This window comes from Xyrauchen texanus, chromosome 10 (genome assembly GCF_025860055.1).
Source record: "Xyrauchen texanus isolate HMW12.3.18 chromosome 10, RBS_HiC_50CHRs, whole genome shotgun sequence".
In the NCBI taxonomy this organism is placed as follows: Eukaryota; Metazoa; Chordata; class Actinopteri; order Cypriniformes; family Catostomidae; genus Xyrauchen; species Xyrauchen texanus.
In genome coordinates this window covers 31843751-31865682 of record NC_068285.1, presented here as the reverse complement: position 1 = coordinate 31865682, position 21932 = coordinate 31843751, and the positions used below count along the sequence as shown (strand labels likewise).

Below are 21932 nucleotides of genomic sequence, written 5' to 3'. Positions count from 1 at the left end.
ATTTAAGACTGCGGTGTGGGTGAAAGAAAGCAGAAGAAAAACAAACAAAATGGTAGAGCAGACAAACAAACAAACAAAAGAAAGAAAAAAGTTATAAAAAGTACAAACAATAAATGCACAAATTAAAGAAACAAACAAAATAAACAAAGGAATGAAACAAACAAACAAAACATAAGAAAGAAATCAAACAAACAAGCCATTGAAAGAAAAAAGGATAAACCAGAACAAACAACAGAAAAAAAGTGACCAATCAAAAGAATAAACAGACAAAAGAAATAAACAAAAGTAACAAACAAATTAAACAAACAAACAAAACAACAGAAGAAAATAAAAAAAACAATCAATCGAAAGAAAAAAGAACAAACAAAAGGAGAAAGAAGAAACAAACGAGTTATCAAAAGTAAGAATCACAAACAAAAGAACAAATTAAGCAAATGAATGAAACAAACAAATTAAAGAAAGAAATAAAAAGATTAAAATTATTCTAAAACTCCTTAGTCTTACTGTGCAATTAGAAGTAAAGCGCAGTAGGGAATTGTTTGTGATTCGGAGGCTTGGGTGCGGATACTAAGCACTATCAAACAAAACCTCTAGATATCATTCACTGTATGAGATCTTGCAGATTTGTGCTCTGAAAATATGCTTTATTCGATATTACTGTAATCAGTTAACATTAGGACCTAGCTGACAGCCCATCACAGGATTCAGAAGTGCTGTGGGATTTTTATTGCCTTTTTGAAAACCCAATAAATGTGAATACTTCTAACACTGAATAAACAAGAATACACAAAACGCGTGGCCAAACACAAAGAAAGGAGATTAACCCAATTCCCGGTAAAAAGCATGCAAAAAAAAAAGAGGTTGAATGGACAGTGTTTATCACTAAAACCATGTCTCTTTAAACATGGGATATGTAACACTATTTAAAATAATACATAGTGCGAATAGAGGTTAATATGCAACAGTATGATGGAGAAATGAAAGAGGAAGACAGATAAAAATCGATCATTCATAATAGGTACCCAAGGAGGGGCTGGGCATTGGAAAAGCAAAGGTTGGAGTGAGCGCTTGGCACTGGACTGCTGCCTTTTTAATCGTAAACTGAAATCTGCCTCTAACCTGATTACTACAGGCAGCTTCACACAAAGCCTGCCCCATCTGTGCGCTCTTGCTCTCTGCAGCCAGGCACAATTGCAAACAACGGCTCTCCCCTATTCTCTCCATCCACCCAATTCAAGCTCTTCAGCAGGGACCAGGCGGTTCTGTACTCACATGCCATTGTCACCTCCATGTTTGGAATTGAGGCTCCACTCTGGTCGAACCCAGTGTAGCCAAGAATAACCCCGGCTAGGTGCAGGGACGACCAGATCGACTGGAAAGGAAGATGAACAGTTGCACCAGATGCTCTTTTCTGTATGTTGCTGTTGAAATTGGGCCAAGCTTTAACCACGTCAAACGTACGTCTGGTTGTTCATGCCCCTTTGCAGGATCAGCATTCTGAAGTCTGACAGCATCTCCAAGCAGCTCAGTTTATGTCCATTTCAGCGCTTAAGCCTGATTGGGCAGACGCCACAACGACGTAAGCCAATGGCTTTGCAGCAAGGGTGATCACATGGTTTGAATAAAAGGCAGGGTGTCTGAAGCTAGAGATATTGGGAGGGGGGAGGGGGGGGTGTGCTAGCTAGTCACTACATCTTTACTACAGCGCTTGGATGCACTGAAGTGGGCCATTTTTAGTCAGGTGTTGTAGCTGCCTTCGTCAGAGCTGATTGGGTGGAGAAGACAGCTGTTTATGAACCAAAACACACACGCACCACTCGCGCATGCACACACAATGGCAGTTCTATCTTGTCAGGAGTGGGAGTAATTAGAATGTGGTTGCCATGGAAACAGGCAAACCATTGCCCATCAAATTTTCTTCCCAAGAGCGCTAGCTAGAGCAGACATGCCTCGCTCTCCTCAGCTCCACACGCACACAATATTTACAGGATGTGGCAGCACTACCATGGAGAGAATGCGGGGGATAAGAAAAATAGTATGTGCATATAGAAATTAAATGCGTGTGTGTAGAGGCAAGGGGTGGTGAGTTGCAGTCATCAGTAAACAGACATTCACTGAGTGGAGAGGTTCATCAATGCTGTATCAATGCGCAATGTGAAATATATGGTGGCAGTACGGCCTAATAATCATTTTAACATGTGTCTGACTGAAACCATTCTAGACAATACAACAAAATGGAGGACATGCCAAAGATACAAGTTCATGGTCAATGACTGTACACAAAAACCAGCCACAATGACCACGTTCACATTCACTTAAGAAAATGGTTTATTCCAGGGTTTTTGTAGAAAACGGTGTTCTGAAACATCATGTAAAGGAGAACGCTGATTTCCTTGTGCTGTTTAAGGGATTAAAAGAAAGTGGTTTAACACGTGGGTTCCTCTCGGAAAACACGGTTTAATGTTGCCATGTTTTGCCCAAATATGGGCTGCCTATGAACGCACAGAATGATTGACAGGCAGAAAGTGCTTCAAAGTCTTCAGATTGGCTAAAAGAATCTGACTGCAGGATGCGGTCATTTTTTTTACAGCTGTTTACAGAGCCTAGAGCTTTCACAAAAACAGGTGTGAAATTTCATGGCATATATTTCTGTGATATTTGACACGTAACCTGCCTTTTCATAAAAGACAAGTAGTGTGCCTTTTTATATATAAAAAAATACATTACTTAAATACATTTAACTATGAATATAACATTTGCATTTTTTATCATTAAAAACACGGCGCCAACTCAAATAAAACTTCTTGTTATCATTAAGGGACGCTCAACAACCAGAATCAAATCAATCTACTGTATTCAAATTTCATCCCTCCAGTAAAGTTTAAGTGTTGTGCACTCCTCTCACATCTGTCAGACAGGAGGAATTGGGATTTCTGATCATGGAATAAACAGCAGTTTTATCTCTATATTCAGCAAACCTATTTATGAGGCAGGAATAATGAATTTAAATCACAGTGTCCAGAGAGACATGCTCCAGGGAGATATTTTAGAAATAAGTTTTCAAATCCATGAATCTGAATTACACTCAAATATTACAACTTTACACAAGCTGGTCTTTTATCCTGTGCTAGAACACGGGGGGGAAGTTTGCTGGGTGATTATCATAATTACACAAACAATAACCTAGCAAAACTCATCCGCCTCTATAACATGGAAAAAGCTTGCCTGTGCCAAATGCCTGGAACTTCAGCAAGTTCTACGTTTCCAAGTGGTGTGACATAGCATTCAATCGGCCAGGCTATTTTGTCAATGTATGTTCAGGGTTCACACATTAATTTTGTTCAGTGAATTTACATTGTCACTAGATAAGGAATTTTTTCATTTTAGTTTAGAGATTGCAAAAAAAAAAAAAAAAAAAATCAAGCCAATGAAAATTTTACAGCCAAGCATAACTAAATAGAAAAATATGCCTTTTAGAAATTGGCATGATTTTTTTTCATGACTTTTAAAGATTGTATTTATTTTCATAAATTTTACAATCCTTAAAATACAAATTTTAAGATTCTCTGACATTTCAAGGTTTTCATTGTATTTTTTTACGTTTTAAGTTTCCATAATTGTACATATTTCCATAAATTTCTGTGAATTTTGAATTAATATTATGTGTGTTAATAAACAAGTCTTCATATAAGTTCACAAAATGTGTGTACATCTTATTTGATATTATTAAATTATATTATGTTAATATCAGCATCATATCAGCCACTGGCTACCCTGCTTTACAGATATCGACATTGGCCACTTAAATCCACATATCAGTTGACCGCTAGTGTGAGGGGACGAAGAGAGAAGGACAAAAGTACAGCAAACTCTATTAAGAAAAAGCGAGTAGGGCAAAGAATGTGAGGAATAGTGAGAGATGTAGGATTAGACACAGGTGCAGAGACAAAAGTGCTGCTCTAACCTTATTGAAGTCCTCAGATGTGGCTCTCATCTCTTTCCAGGTTTTGTTGAGTAGCTGAATACAGATGCAAAAGAACTCCTCAAATGAGCGGTCGTGAGTGAAAAACATGGGGTGGAAGTCATGGCAGTTCTCGCTGGCTGTGGCAAGACAGAAAGAGACAAGGTGAATGTTTATTCTGTCAAATGTTGCAAACCATTCAACCTGAGAAATGTAGATTTTTCAGGTAAATCAGCAATATTCATATCTCATAACAAAGCTACACCCTGTACTCATACTGCTCAGAATGGAAGCCTCAAAAGACCTTCTGACACTGAAATATGGGCTTCATTCGTGAACCTCACGTGTCTCCATTGTTGGCCTGCTTTAGCCCTCACGTGGGCTTCTCATTCACTGAGACATCAACTATGGCTAGGAAGCAACGACGCTAACTCACAAAGCCGCTCTCTGAAAGAGCCTCTTGGCAGGGCAGACATGCATTCTCAACCCAGAAAAGAGTGCACTTGGCTTGTTCACCTACACATCTGAATTGAATGAAGTGAATTTGGTTAAAAATTACATTTTTATTGCCATGTTTTCTTTCAACGCATTCTCCTGCCAGCCAGCCAGAGTTATTTATTCAGAAAATCTCCTTGTGAGGTCCCTCCAGAACCTGATTCTTTTGTTCCCCATGAAAAGTGACTGTGCTATGCTGACTTTTTTCTTAGTGCGGCATACTAGGCTGAATTGTAGTATTGATTTTGTGGTCTTGTTCTAGAGACCTCTTAAGATCATAGAAAAATGAGATCCAAACCAAAACACAGTCTTTATCTGGATTTTCCAAACTCTATCAGAATAGCTGAATCTATCTCTACCTTTAAAAAAGCTTAAAAACACAACTCTTCAGTGAACACTTCACTCACAAGAATTAATGTAATTACTCTTTAAAAAAATAATTTGATTGTTTTAACTATCTCCGTGTACTAGCTCATACCTTTGTACTTTTAAGAGCATTTATTGAATTTTGTTATCTATGGTAGCACTTCTCATTTTTGTGTAATGAATGAATTGCTTTTGTTGTAGTTTTAATCCTTTGTAAATTTCTTTGGATTAAAGTATACAGTTGAAGTCAGAAGTTCACATAAACATAGGTTGAAGTCATTTAAACAAATTTTATAACCATTCCACATATTTCATTTTAGCAAAAGCATAGTTTTGACATGGTGTTTAGGACATCTACATTGTGCATGACACAAGTAATTTTTCCAACAATTGTTTACAGACAGATTGTTTCACTTTTAATTGACTATATCACAATTCCAGAGGGTCAGATGTTTACATACACGAAGTTAACTGCACCTTTAAGTGGCTTGGAAAATTCCAGAAAATGATGTCAAGCCATTTAGGCAATTAGCCAATTAGCTTCTGATAGGCTAATTGGAGGTGTACCTGTGGATGTAGTTTAAGGCGTACCTTCAAAATCAGTGCCTCTTTGCTTGACATCATGGGAAAATCAAAAGAAATCAGCCCTCAGAAAAAAACTGTGGACCTCCACAAGTCTGGTTCATCCTTGGGAATAATTTCCAAATGCCTGAAGGTACCACGGTAATCTGTACAAACAATAGTATGTAAGTATAAACACCATGGGACCATGCGTCCATTATACCACTCAGGAAGAAGACGCATTTTGTCTCCTAGAGATGAATGTAGCTTGGTGTGAAAAGTACAAATCAATCCCAGAACAACAGTTTCAAGCATTATATAGCCTTCATTCTTCAAAACAATGATTGACTGATGAGTTTTCGAGAGAAAGACGTTATTTTGCCATTTTTTACCTAATATTAAATTTAGCCAATTTATTGCATACTGTGGAAACTCAAAAAGAAACACAAAGACAATGTTAAGCTTAATTTCACAAACCAATAGCTTTCAACTGTGTTTGATATAATGACAAGTGATTTTCTAGTACCAAATTAGATTGATTACTCAAGGATAAGGTGTTGTAATGATGGCTGCTAGAAATGGGGCGTGTCTAGATTTGATCAAAAATGACTTTTTTTTTTCAAATATAGTGATGGTGCTGTTTTTTTTTATCAGTAATGTCCTGAATATACTTTGTGATCAGTTGAATGCCACTTTGGTGAATTAAATGACCAATTTCCTTCCGAAACAGCAAAATCTGTACATTATTCCAAACTTATGTCCGCCAGTGTACATTATAAAAAAATTGCAAGAGTTCCATGACTCTGAATGGCTACTTTGCCACTGTATAAAGTGAGTAAATGTTTGAAATGAATGCTGTTATAAATTCAATATTTCTCTATTTCAGTTATTCAGAATGGTTCTTGGATTGACAGGGCGAGTCTTGGTGTTGGATCTTGGTCTCAAGTGTCTGGGTATGGGTCTTAGGAAGTCTGGTATTGGTCTGGTTTTGGGTAATATGGGGGTCTGGTATTGGTCTGGGTCATAGGTGTTCTGATCAGTGTCTTTGGAGGTCTGGTCTGGGTCTTATGGGGTCTGGTATTGGTCTGGATTTGGCTTTTTGGGGTCTGGTATTGGCCTAGGTCTTATGGGGTCTGATATTGGGTCTTAAGAGTCTGGTAATGGTCTGGATCCTATTTAGGGGGTCTGGTTTTGGTCTTAGGGGGTCTGGTATTGGTCTGGTTTAGGTTTTTAAGGGATTTTGGTCTTGGACTGGTTTTGGACTTAGGGGGTCTGGAATTGGTCTGGGTCTTTGGTAATGGTCTGATTTTAGGTCTTAAGGGGTCTTGTTTTGGGTCTTAACGGTCTAAGACCCAAAATTCTTAATCTCATACGTTTGTCATTTTTTCTTTGTTATTTTACCGTGTGTTTCGGGGTTTCATTTGTGTGTATTTTACCTGTTGCTGCTGCTGGTGCCTAGCTCGAGTCTGTGTTTGTGGCCTGCTAGGTTTTCCCATGCATTATTCTCTTATCGTGATTCAACTGCATGCATTTTCCACGTGCATCCGCTTTCTATTTTTATCGCGAATAAACTGTTGTGCATTTTACAGCACACACCCGTTTTTCTCCTCTGTGTTACACAGATTATTGCATTGATCTCAAAGCACCGCTTATCAAGAATAACCATAACAACAAACAATTGCGTCCGGTATTCACATCAATCTCAATACCTCACCGTTTACCAACAACAAAAAACTACAACAACAATCAATTTCGGTAAGTCATAGCATCCGCTCATGTTATTTCTTCCTGCATTGCATGTCACATGTTTACAATAGCTTATTCCGTCAGCAGTGAGGGATTCACATGATAAATGTAAGGAATTAGTCAGGCTGACAGAGAAGGTTAATGAGTTAGAGACACGCATCCGTGCGGGCAGTACAGAGAGCAACACACACACTTTGTTTCCGGCTGTAGAGCCCCCGTAGCAGGGCATTTGGGTGACGTCTCTGAAGCATACTCGCTCTGCAAAGTGACACCACTCTCCCATTCCTGTTAGAGATTCCAATGGATTCTCCCCACTCAGTGATGCACCCACTGAGAATCATGTTGAAAGAGCCCTTGTTATTGGTTATTCTATTGTAAGGAACGTGGAAATAGAAACTCCAGCCACTATTGTTAAATGCATTTTGCACTTTAGTCTAGGAAGTCTAGACTAAAGACTCATCTATTTAGCCAGGCACACAACTAATTTATAATTCAACTCACAATTAGGCTTCTTTAGGTCTGCCAGAACCAGAAACCAGAAACATTGTGAACCACGAACCACATCATGATCTATAAATCTGCAATAAATTGAAATGGCATCTATGCGAATGTTATACTATTTGTTTTCCTATTTCTATTTGTCACCAGAACCGGCTGGATCCATCTCCATTCCTGCTTCGTGTTGGACTCCACTGCTACATGTTGCTGAATGATGATGACTAAATGCAGCCGGTGCCAGTCAAACATCACTTCAGTCTATTACGATGGACTTCAGAGGATGAACTGATGCCAACAGAACCTTGGCCTTAGGATAGACCTCATTGAAATTACCGGCCAGGTTGAACTGTGATGCACCTAACTGATCTCTGGCTAAATCAACTTGTTCTAATGATGGACTACACTCTTAAAATGGAATACATAGACTATCAATTAATGGCCAACAAAACCCTTCATCAGCCAACTAACAAGGACAACTGCTTCTATGTGAACTTCTGCAGTTAATCCAGGATGAACTTCAAAGACATTAGTCATTAATCTTACAGTTCAAACAAAATCTTTGTTTAAACACTGACCCCTAACACTTAGTTTAATCATTTTAAACCATGACTTGCACTATACATAAGTAATATTGGCATTATATTCATGATGTTATCCAGAGGGGAACTGGCCCCCACAATGAGCCTGGTTTCTCACAAGGTTATTTTTCTCCATTAAACAACATCTTATGGAGTTTTGTGTTTCTTGCCACAGACGCCTTCAGCTTGCTCACTAGGGTTATAAATACAATTATTATTTAATTACTTATTTTTAAACACAATTCACAATAGTATATTATCAAACTGCACAATGATGACTCTAAGGCATTATACATATTACAGTTTCATTTTCGGTTCATGCATGATCTTCTGTAAAGCTGCTTTGAAATGATGTGTGTTGTGAAAGGCGCTATACAAATAAAGACGACTTGACTTTGTATTGGTCAGGCTCTAGGTCTTAAAGGGTTTGGCATTGGTCTGACTCTGGGTCTTAGAGGGTCTGGCATTGGTCTGGTTTTGGGTATTTAAGTCTTAGGGGGTCTGGTATTGGTCTGGTATTAGGCCTTAGGGGGTCTGGCATTGGTCTGGGGGTTTTGGTCTTAGGGGTCCTGGTATTGGTCTGGTTTTGGGTATAAAGGGGTCTAGTATTAGGTCTTAGGGGGTCTGGTGTAGGTCTGTCCCTGGATGTCAGGGTTCTGGAATTGGTTTGGGTCTTGGAGGACCTAATTGGACTCTCACTCTGGTACTAAGCCTATAAATTTGTTTTACTACATACAACTTCCGTAACAAACCAACGCATATGTGACAGAATTCTGTGGATGTGATGTAAGTTGATTGCTTTGGACTCTCACTCTGGTACTAAGCCTATAAATTTGTTTTACTACATACAACTTTCATAACAAACCAATGCATAGGTGACAGAATTCTGTGGATGTGATGCAAGTTGATTGCTTTCATAAGAAGGATAAAAGAGAGACTTATTCTTCATCTCACCACTTCATAAAATATCCTCAAAGATGTTCTCATGGGATATTGCCAAACCAGGATTATGGAATGAGAGCTCAAGTGATGATCTATCGTACAAGATTAGTGCTTTGTATAAAACCTCTCGAAATCAAATCAGGATGGCTTCGCGGGAAATTAAAGTCTTGATGAGCACTTTAAAAATGTAAGGTGCCATTATTGTGTTCATAAACAGCAGCAGTGAAGGTGAAAATAAACTGAGGTTTTCACCCTGAGGCCCCGTGTCGGCACACACCAGTGTGTGTCAGTTTCGCCACTTTAATACAAACACTGCTTGAGTGGAATGGCGCTTTGAATGAGATCCACTGTTTGAGGTTCTCATTTAGTGAAATTGGAAGCATGGTGCTGGTTCTGTTGAGGGCCAGTAATTGCATTGGCTTGGTAGAAATTGAAACTTCACTATTGAAGGGTCAATAGTGCTTTCATTTGGAGCAATGCCGTTCTGGTCATACCGGCACAAGTAACATCAGTCAGCTGACCACAATGAGACTCAGCAACCAAGAGGCGCTCAAGCCACAGGACACTGTCCTTTGGAATGACTCCAACTGATTCAATGTAATGTTTATTTCTCCTCCATGAGTCAGCAGAGTTCAAGGGTGTGCTGAAGGAGAGGCTAACACCATCAGCTCCCGCCTGCTGAGGAATGAAATGTCAGAGTTGCTTTGGCTCTCACCTAAGCCCTGAGCTCACAGATTTGGACAGTATTAACCATCTGATACAACTCTGTCTCGGTGGAAGGCACAGTGAATGCAGGAATCAAATTAAACAAGGAACATTCTCTCTCATCATGAAACTAAATGATCCTCAAATATCTTCCTGACCTTTCCTCTGCAAAGCCATGTGATTAACACAATCCTGCTAGCCTGTTTGATTACAGTTCTGTTCCAAAACTTAATAAACAGCATCGCAGCCTCCAGCCTGCATAGAAAGCTGCCTCTTTAGTGACTGATTTAGAACATTCTACATAGGCAGCCACACAAATAGCGCTCAGCACGGGAGATTCACAACTGATTTCTATAGGTTCAAAAAGGTTGCATAGTGATGATGTCTTTAAAAAATAATACCATACAAATTTCAGTAAACATAAAAAGCTAAATCAAAATTTGGTGTGACAACCTTTGCCTTCAAAAAGATCCAATTCTCCTAGAAAAACCTGGACATAGTTTTCATGGTTGTTGGCAAATAGGATGTTCCAAGCTTCTTGGAGAATTTGCCACAGTTCTTCTATCTATTCTGTCTCAATTGCTTCTGTCTCTTCATGTAATCCCAGATTGACTTAATGATGTTGAGATTTGGGCTCTGTGGGGACCATACCATCTGTATGACTCTTTGTTCTTCTTCTATTCAATTATATTTACAAAGGGAATGTTGAAATCTAAAATTGGTATTTCCTTCTGATACACTAAAAGCAGCCTAAAATGCACCTAAGACTTCTGCACAGTACTGTAAGTCAAGTGACTTTCTACAAATATCCACCATATACACATTCAAACATATAATTGCATCATATAACATCGTTACATCATTAGTGAGTCTCTCATGATTGACACTGAAAAAAGGGAGGCAGAACAAAATGTGTATGGAGAGTTAACTTGGGCTTTATGCCCTCTGGCTAATAACCACAGCACAGAGTATAAGGGCTATAGACTCAATTCTTGAGTTTGTGATTCTTTTGATAAGTTTTTTCACAGACTGTGATGCTGCATTTTCACCTTAATTTAGCGTTAATCTAGCAACCTTTGTATATTTTCAATATATAATGAAAATGTATTGCATTGTGTTATTTTTCCCTGCCATTAATAAAAAATAAATACATGAAAATTGTAAACAATGATGTTTTGAGGTGTCAAATAGGGGTGTTTGCTGTTGGAGCAAATGGGAATGCATAAATAATATTTGCAAGGGTTAAACTCATCCCTCAACACTGATTTCAGTGCAAAAGAAACAAACAATATTTGATTTCCATGCATCATTCAACTCATGCAAGGCTAATTGCTACATGCATCAACATCTGACTTTGCTAACTCATGTTATAATATTGTCATGATGTGATGTGATGGTGTGGCCATCTGGCCATCCTCAGGCAATTGAAAATGCTAGTTAGAGTTAGTGTTATTCTATTGCAGTGTTTCCCAACCACTGTTCCACGGCACACTAGTGTGCCATAAATGAATGTCAGGTGTGCCGTGGAAAATTATAAAATTAAAAAAATTATTTCAGGGATGCAAACTCCTCACCTTTTGGCAAAATGTGCCATTTTTAAACCATAATAGGTTACTTTTGTGATTGTGAAGAGCTAAGATTAATGTGTAGAAGTGACTGATATTTATACGTGTTAAGGATCCACAGCAGAATACATTGAAGTCTATGAAGTGATGCCACTTTATAACAAAGTGTTTTTCACACACGTCTTTACTTCAAAAATAATGTCTTTGAGAGTAATAAGCAACAAGAAATATTGACTGTCTAAATTTGTGAAGAGATATTGAATGTCTCATAATTCATTTTAATTAAATATGACTTCATCGTTTCCGAGTCTCAGAGCGAGACCCCAGTTTTTTTAAACAAATTTAACTTCAAGAAAAATGTTAAGACCTAAACATAAATGAGTCCCTTCATTATTTTCTGAAATCGAAGCAAATACATGTTTATTGTGCACATCTCCCACTTTCTTGCATGGCACACTCGTAAAATTGCCCCTCCGTGACGCTTTCTGCAATGCAAGGCGATGCAGCGCTGGACGCTGGCATTGAACGGAGCATTGATGCCTCGACTCAACTCATGTAAAATGCGCTTTATGAATTGAAACTCAAAATTATTATTATTAGGCTATTATTGTACTCTTTTCTGATAAAAGTCATGCTCAGCTATTTAAATCTGTAGGAAAATGATACCGTAGATCTGCTTTGTTCTTATAATTCGTAAACATTCTACTGAAGCCAGAAGATTTGTAGTCATGCATGTTTTAATGTAAGAAAAGGTAAGGACATTATTAAAACTCACTATTATTAGACTGTTATTGTTGTCTTTTTGGATGAAAAATATTGCTCAAACTGAAGGCAAATTATAGATCTGCTTTGTTCTTTTAATGCTTAAACACTATAACGCCTCTTGGTAGATTTCGGTCATGAACATCTCAAAATGAATCAATGACTCACTCGTACGACATAAGACGCTCATTTGTCGCCATCTATTTGCATTTCCAGAAGGTGTCACTGAACTAATCAGTTAATAAAATGTTACAAATTTGTGACACAGAAGGAAGACACACCAAAATACCCTTTATTTTTTCAACTAATTCAGCAAAATTGTGCAGTTAGTTTGCTATAATTGACTCAGAAAAAAAAGTGTGCCGTGGCAGAAAAAAGGTTGGGAAACACTGTACTATTGGATTAAAACTTTTTGACTCTGTTCACAAAGAGTATCAAAATGTTTTGTTATTTTTGTTCACGCAGAGTATCAAAATGTTTTGTTATTTTTCTTCACTTTGTTACACCAACAGAAATACAAAACCTGAGATAACTAAAAGAAAACATGCTGACAAAAAAGATCTAATATAGCATAATTACGGATTTTTAAGCAATTTTTAATATGGCGGTCATGTTTGACCAGGAACACCAAATTAGGTAAAAAATGAAGACAGCACAGGGATTAAAGGAATATCTCAACTCTGTAGGTCCACACAATGCAAGTGAATGGTGACCAAAATATTGAAGTTCCAAAAAGCAAATAAAAGCAGCATAAAAATATTATGCTTCCTTCTGAAGCGATCCATTGGGTTTTGGGTGAGAACAGATCAAAACATAACTAATTTTTCACTATAAATCTGTCTCCTTGGCGATCATGATTTAAAGCTTGATTACACTTCCTACCGCCATCTAGCTAGTACTCAGATGCACAGTGACAAAGGAGTTACATCTTGGTCTGTTCTCACCCAAAACCGATTCAGAAGACATGGATTATATCACTGGAGTCCTACAGATTACTTTTATGCTGCCTTTATGTGCTTTTTAGAGCTTAAAAGTGTTGGTCACCATTCACTTGCATTGTATGGACCCTTTTCTTAAAATCTACATTAATGTTTTGCAGAAGAAAGGAAGTCATTCACATCTGGAATGGCATAAGGGTGAGTAAATAATGAGAGAATTTACATTTTTGGATGAACTATTCCTTCAAGACATGATTGTTTTCAAAATACTATGAATTTGTAGTGTTGTATCCATTAGTTTACACTAGTCATTACATAAGATAACACTAGTTTACACTAGTTATTGCTTACATTTACACTGGAGGGCACACCTCTATGTGCCCTCCAGAAGCATGGTGCCATTGCACAAAATTGCTTTCCCAGACTTTTACTTTTCTATTGCTTTACCACTGTTCCTCGCTGGTGGAGTGACCTTTCGAACTCCACCCGAGCAGCTGATTCTCTATCTACTTTCAAAAAGACATCAAGACACATCAGTTACAAACTAACTTGTAAACCCTTAGTGTGAACTTTAGGTCCTAACTTACAGTACATGAGAACTTATGCACAGCTGGTGCAATCCTACCCAGGTGTCGGCACGCAAGTCAGAATTGAGGAAGGCTATGAAAACATGATGAAACTAAAGTAAGTTTCTAATCTAATACTGATGATCTTATTTTGCCTCAAACATTATTGGCTCCAGTAGATTGACATCAGAAAAGCAGGGACAGCAAAGCAGAAAGGAGAGATGAGTTTGAGGGAGGTAAGACTTGATAAACATTTTTTCTGGACAACCAGATGGGCACCTTTAGATCTGTGAATGCCGTTCTGTGCACGCAACAGCTGTATAGGATTTTAATACAAAAATAATTTTTAACAATTATTAGTCAAATAATCACTAGAGCTTAAGTATTCCATATTCCTACTTGAAAGTTTATGCAAAGTTAGTAATAAGGGACTGTCGTCTGCTCTGAGATCCTAGAGTCTGCAGTGTCTAGGAATGACGTATGCGTGAGTCACTCTAAATCTGACAGTATCAGCCACTGATGTCTTCTGATGTTCCGCCAATGCTAATTATGGAAGCTAACAGGAAAACACACAGATGCCTCTTAGATGAGGAAATAAACAAATCAGAAAGTGGCACACAAGTGAGTACAAGTCTGAATGCCCGTAGGAAACACACAATCACACAGAGAACACAGAGATGTCGAGGCAAGATGACAGCTATGGGACGTCACCTTTACTGCAAGGACTATGATGAACTGTAAATGAATGAATGTAGAGTGATAGATGACAACCAGGCTCCTCAAGACAGAGGGAAAGCTCTCCAGAGCAGAAGAAATGTAAGAATCATTGCAAGGCATCAGAGCACAGGCCTGTGACATTGAGGGAATTAAAGCTATAGTTCAACAAAAAATATAGTTTCATCATTTCAACTAACATCTTATGGAGTTTCCTTTCCACAGTAACCTTTGGCTTGCTCACTGAGGACCTAAATACAAATAATGTTTAAGGCTTTTTGTTTTCAAATGAAACTGCTCAATAAAGACACTTAAGACATTTCAGCATGACTTTCTGTAAAACTGCTTTGAAACTAAATGTATTGTGAAAAGCACTATACAAATAAAATGTACTTGATATTTGATCATGAACAGCATTTTCTTCTTTTTGGGGGGTGCATTTATTCTCATATTTTTTATTTCATATTTTTGTCTTACGAGCAAATGTTAAATGCTCCTAACATTTAAGAAGGGGGCATCAAGATTGACAGTTGAGGAGTATTAACTCGAAGAAGTCAAGCAGATTAGGAGAGTTATTACTCAAGGAAAGATTGACAATGTAATAAAACATGCCATTGCATGACAGATGAGGCCTGAGAAAGCTGCCAATCTGAATAACCATTCATTTCACCACAGTATCTAAATGTGTAATATAAGCAAAGCATATGTTCTGTTGGAGCTCTACCTCTGTGTGTTTGTACGTGTGCACGTGACTGTATAAGAATGTGGGTGAAATGCTGACATCTGTTAACTCATCTATTTTGCATGAAAAAAAAAAAAACACTGGTTTATAAAACATTTTAATTACATTTTAATTTAATCCTTATTTGACCATTAATGATGATCATGAATAAAAATCTATTAATGGTTAACAGGGGGTTTGAATTAATTTAATTAAATGAATAATCATATTAATTAATAACTCGCTTGACCAACATAAAATAGGTATTATTTTTAAGCTTAGAAACTTTTTACTAACAAGTGACTTTTAAATTGCTGACAGATTTAAAGTGTTCAGTTTTCAAAACTTACAGAAACATAACAAAATTATTATAAACAATATATTGTATGTCATATAGCATATACCTAGTCAAAAAACTTTACATTTGAAGCAGCATTTAAGCAACATACTTTTACAGAAAAACACATTGTAAACTTCACATTTGAGGTATGACAGTGTGTAATTTATGTTGTAGAACTAAACGTATCTTTAAGTAATATTTACCACAGACTTTATTTAACTCATAAATCTAAACTTAGTTTTCTGGGTTCACCTACAAATTGACAGCACAGCTGAACAGCTCTATATACGCTCATTTACAGACTCTAACAGAACTGCCGGTTTTCTTAAAGAGACAGTGACGATTTTTAGCACATGCTCGAAAAGTTACCCGTGCAAAATGGAAAACGCAACTTACATATGAAAGGGAGTGGTAACTTAAAATGCTCCATCTTTAAGCTAATTGTAAAAACATTGACAGATAATCCAAATGTTTACCATCACTTTGACAGGCAGGGTTTTTCCTTCAATTAACATTTTTGGTGGCCACTAAAGCTTTTCGGGTCACTGAAGTAAAATTAATGATATTCATCTCTCTCACCTATCTGAAATGCTTGAGTGAAGCCTGGTTTCACACGAGTCACATTTGCTGCATCTTGACACCTAGACAGCCTGTTTGTCCATCATACGGTGGTTTATCAAAGACGTATGATGCCCAAAAATGATGCCTAGGTAGGCAGCTTACTAGGTTTTAAGACAGCCATAGTGATTAGAAAACAGGAGGGAGATGTTAGCGAATGGGAATTTAAGGACAGAGAGGAGATATTCCAAATTTATTCCAATGGAATAATTAATGGTATATTGTTTATTGTTCAGTTGACAAGACCGCAAAACACTAGCGTCTGCTGTGTTCTTCACATTGCAATGGCAGAATAAATAGAAAATGGCAAGAACTCACAATGCAGCACTATAACAACAGATGACTGTAGTGTTACCTCGTCACATAATTAATAACTTATGTAGTTGTATCCAGAAAACAAAAATGGATTTGCATTTACACCTTCTTTGAATGAGGTCAGAATCAGAACCTGACCACCTCAGGTGGTCAGGTTGGTTTCATTGGTTTCAACATTTCAACATTGGTTTCAACAATCTGATCATGATCTGATCACAATGCATCTTGGGTGCATTGCACCTGTCATTTAATGTGGTCAAGTGCTATCCTATTGGGATCCGATCACCGAAAAGCATGTTAACGCAAGATGTAAATGAGGCCATGATGTCGCAAAGAGTGCCATGGCTTTTACCCAAGATTGGGCTGAGATCATATTGTACAGTCTGACAAGCAACAATCGTAAAGTTCTGTAAAAGTCGTACAGTGTGCACCCGGCTTCAAGGAAAGTCGGCTCTGCCATGGCCCTATAGCTTCTAACTGAATTGCCATCATAGATGCTTTATATCCTTCCCAATTTATTTGTTTATTTAATTACTATTCTTAATCCTTTACAATATTCATGGCAAATAATCAACAACTGACTAATCGTTAAGGATCATAATTTATACCTGTTCGGAAAAGACCTGGCAGCATTCTGAACCTTCCGCTTGGCATCTTTAATTGGCTCCAAGTTGGAATAACTTTGAGGAAGTTTTATTCCATCACACAAACATGCCCTCCAACACTCTCTTTAAACTGCTGGTTTCAAAACCTCAACTAGATAAAATACAGCATGTAAGTGGTTCTTTGAACCGCTAATAGGACCTTATAATTTAACAAGCCACAGAGATCACTTCAAAGTCAATATAAATTTCCATTCAACTCAACTTAGCTCTCTAGCATCCATCGCTCTCCGTGTAATTGCCCACTTTGAGTATTTGTCAGCATTTGTGCATTGTGTCATGAGTGGTCTTATTACTTAGCAGAGCTAAAGCAAAATGGAGAAACTACAATAGTACAACCTGTACTATCCCTGATCTCTGACTACTTTAACTATTTCTAGCTTCTGTTCAGAGGAGAACAATGTTTACTACCAGGGCAATTTGGTTATAATTAAATCTTTGATAGGCCAACATTAGATGACCAAAAATAGTAGTCTACACATATGGTGGGTTTGAAGTTGGTAAAACAAAACACCGGTGTGATATTCTGAATATTCAAATAGTGTGTGGCCAGCGCCCCAAAGGATCAACTGAAGTAATGAAAACGTATTGCCAACGTGGTCTGCATGCACTGTATGTTCCTTGTGTTAAGCTTCTTGGGCAGTCTCTAAGGCTCGAGTATACAGTACTTCGGTTTTTCGTGTTGCTGATCACTCCATGCACAGTAAGTGTGACACAAATGTCGGCATCAGCACAGTCTGGGCACGGCCTGACCGCATGAACCAGATTTTCTTGACCCATAGATGCGATCCTCATCTGTGCGCATCGTCTGTGAATGTGCCGGCCAATGACTACTAAAAGAGCATCAAAAACCAGCTGCAGTGGGCATGTGTGTAACGGGTTTGTACTCACTCGTGATCAGAAGAGTATACTCAGAAAGGCAACGCGGTTGGCTAGGCGCTAATTATATGCCTGGGTCTTTAGGCCACACTGCCTGAGGTTTTGGAAGGCCCTGGAAGCCAAAGACCCTAAGCCTCTCCTTAAAAGCATTTCTGGCCAATCCTATCTTAGAATCTGCTGCCCTGCCACCATTTCTCTGATAAGTGTTTACCTTTTTACAATGAGAGCCTAAGGAAGTAATGTGTTTGAGAAATTTTAAGTGGGATTTTATTGAAATGGTCCAAAAAGTGACTAATGTGACTGATAAACACTTGCCTCAATTTTGATTCACAGTCTCCACAGTTTTCAATCAAACTACTGTGTAATTTAACTATTTCTTAAAAAAAAAAGTCTTCATAAACTCTTAACCACTTAATAATTTTATCCATTCCATTTATAAGACTATTTAGCCAAAAAGATCGGTTCACTGCAATCTCACATTTATTCCTATGGGGAGTTCTGCAGAGCGTGTCAGGTCGAGCAACCATAAACAAAGGGGGCGAAGCTTAGCGAAGGTTGGATCCATTGGTTCGGTTCAAAATTTAGTCCTCGTTAACCTTTGCGACTATACAAATGCATTTTAGTGGACAACAAGACATGGGGGAGCTTCATGAAGATGCAGAGAGGAGCACTTTTGAAGAACCCTATTTGCATTTTGGTAACAACTAAAGCAAACAGTGTGGTCATCTGGATTCATCTACGGTTGATCCCTAGAGCATTGCACAGGCTTGTCAAGGCATGGCCACATGTGCTGATCTTAAAAGTGTGCCATATCTCAGCAGGGAGCTGATGCTGTAGCAGCAAGGATGTCAAGAATCCGAGAGAGGTGAGATGATGCAGACGGATGCAGACAAGCCTTTTCTTAATACTGTGTTAACCCACATGCTGTCTGCAGGGATCTGAGGCTCAGTGGTGCTCATGGGTGTCTCAGTGGAATCAGAAATATTGGCCTCCAGCTGACATGATTGTGATTTGAATTTTACAGACTCAAACTACGAAAATCCAGAAATTGCCGTAGTTCTGCCCTGGATTACATACATGCACCATCGAGATGTCTATTCTAATAGAGATGTTTGCGAGAAGAAAAAAAAATACAATTAGTATTAGTTATTTCTCATATTTAAGGGTTTGATGAAATCACTATAGTTTTGACAGAAAAAGTATAAACTTTGGTTTGTAACTTGTCCAGCACCATTCTTGGAACCTAAGTGTTGCCTTAATCTATGTGGCTTCTTGAGGAAAGGTGTGCTTTTTCTTTTCTCAGGCATTTTTGCCTAGCAGATGATATAAAGTGGGAAAAATCCAATTGACTTCCATTGACAAGCAATTTCTAGAAATTAGAATATCAGAGACTTGGAAGTTGGCTATTTTGACCTGGGCCAGATGGAAACATCCTACTATTCATCCAGAACACCTTAGCAAACATAATGCAACACACAAAAAAAACTATTCAAAAACCCAAAGTGAGACCATTTTCTCACCAACAATTTGTAATAAAACATTCCCAGTTGGATGTTAGAACAAAATTCAGCATACATTTCTGCATCATTTATAATGACTGTATGTTGTATATGAATCAGATAATGTTTATCAGATGTTTGTTCACAAATACAAACTTTACAATAGAACACAGTGCTTTCCAGATGATGTGCTCTTTCACAGACGTCTCTGCTACGTGCATCTGCTTACTGGGATTCTTATTCATTAACTTGAACTCTCTAGTTGGCCAAATTATTCACAGTTTGGAGCTCAAGCCATAAATAGTCTCCATCATTAATAAGTCAGTTTGGTCATGGAGGTGTAACCGCTCTGAAGCACACTCTATTCCTCCTTTAAAAGTCCAATAACACCATAAATCCATAAGCAAGGACATTTCAGCTCGTAGCCATTTTGATTATCTTCATAAATATTAGATACACCTTTTTAGAGGCTGAAATAGGAAGCCATTGCATGGCGTCTGACAACCACAGATTCTATTAAAGCTTTTGCTGGGAAAACATGGCTGGCTATACAACTTTCAGTGGTTCTCAGAGAGGAGGTGAAGCTGGGACACCTGGCCTCCTGATAAATAATTCATGAAAGCTGAGGAGAGAGCCGGTCAAACAGAAACTCATGCCACAGCTTCATAAAACATATTTAAATGTGATGTGGGAAATGACATGATTTTGTGTAAATTAAATTAAATGACAGTAAATTAAAAGAATATTGAAAGATAATTCAAGCGGAATTGTCTGCCTACAACAGTGTACCGTGACAGCAAACTTTGAAGGAAATGTTGACTTCAAAGCTAAAACAAGAGTTCAAAAAACATACATTAGCCTAAATGAGCAATCATCTGCACCATTGTTGCGGTCTCCATGGCTTTCACAGGTGTGACATGGCTTGGAGCTCTTCCTGGTGAGCGCACAATCTGACGCACATACACATTGTGAGAGAAACATTGCAGCAGAGAATATCACAGACCTCCAGGCCACCGAAGCTTTACTTAAAGGGTTAGTTCACCCTAAAATTTAAATCATCCCATAATTTACTCACCCTCAAACCATCCTAGGTGTACATGACTTTCTTCTTTCAGCCAAACACAATTGGAGTTATATTAAAAAATATCCTGGCTCTTCTAAGCTTTAAAATGGGAGTGAATGTTACCCAAAAAAGCACATCCATCCATCAAAAAGTAATCCATACGGCTCCAGGGGGTTAATAAATGCCTTCTGAAGCGAAGCAATATGTTTTTGTAAGAAAAATATCCATATTATAACTTTATAAACTATAATCACTGGCTTCAGGTAACGGCCGTCCACACGTTCATGAGAAAGTCAAGTATGACGTAGGCATAGTGTAGCTCCGGTTAGAAGTGAAAGCGCAGAGGATAGAGGAAGCCAGTGAACGTGCGGATGGCCGTTACCGGAAGCCAGTGATTATAGTTTATAAAGTTTTAAATATGGATATTTTTCTTACAAAAATGCATCGCTTCACTTCAGAAGGCATTTATTAACCCCCTGGAGCCGTATGGATAACTTTTTTGATGGATGGATGCGCTTTTTTGGGCTTCAAAATCTAAGGTACCGTTCATTCCCATTATAAAGCTTGGAAGAGCCAGGATATTTTTTAATATAACTCCGATTGTGTTTGGCTGAAAGAAGCAAGTCATATACACCTAGGATGACTTGAGGGTGAGTAAATTATTCATTATTTTTCATTTGTGGGTGAACTAACCCTATAAGTGTGAATGATGATTTGAAAGTGTTTCATAAAAGGCAGTTTTATGTGTCCAAATGCTTTTTGTCTTTATCTTGAAAAATATTGTTTTATAAATATTTGTTTTTATAAAACAAAATAAAAACGATTTATTTTAATAGTATTTATTTAATCCTATTAATAATTACAAATAGTATAATATTTAATTATAATATAATAAATATAAAATTAAATGATTACATTATAATATAATATACAATTATAATATTTATAATATTTAATAATGTATTAGTTATTTATTAAATAATATTTTATTTTATATTTAGATTGTTTTAACAATATTGTTTTATCATTTGAAACCTAAAGAAACTCATTTGAAACCTGAAAAAGGTTTTTGTATTTCTTTAAAATAATTACCACTTGGTTTAACATTCAATGCAAAGACATACATTTATTTTTAAGTGTGGCTTAAATGTACAAATAATTTTTGGGGCCACTGTATTTTCAAGGTACAGAACTGGCTGTACATTTCACACTCACAGGCACATTTTCATTTGTATTTCATATTGAATCAAATATGGCATCAACCCTGACTAAGGTCAATAAGTGCACTGTTAATGCTTTGGATAAAAGTTTCTGCCAAATGACTACTTACTAAAGAGAGTCTTTGAAAGCCAAGTTCTTCTCTGAAAAGGAGCCCTATTTAAACAGCAGTGTCCTCACTCCCTCACTTCCTGGCTTTGAAAGGCACACATTACCACTA

General features: G+C 37.6%; 1 protein-coding gene across 5 annotated transcripts in view; it reads right to left on the bottom strand.

Moving 5' to 3' along the window:
• LOC127650022 (engulfment and cell motility protein 1) overlaps nucleotides 1-21932 on the bottom strand; it is a 129502-nt gene that overhangs the window by 21848 nt on the left and 85722 nt on the right. For 4 of the 5 annotated variants that reach the window (XM_052135136.1, XM_052135135.1, XM_052135137.1 and 1 more), the window contains one exon: nucleotides 3965-4101. In XM_052135136.1, the coding sequence (XP_051991096.1) occupies nucleotides 3965-4101 (137 nt within the window). Of the gene's footprint in view, nucleotides 1-1272; nucleotides 1504-3964; nucleotides 4102-21932 lie in introns of those variants that run through there. The other variant, XM_052135139.1, reaches the window with a different exon arrangement.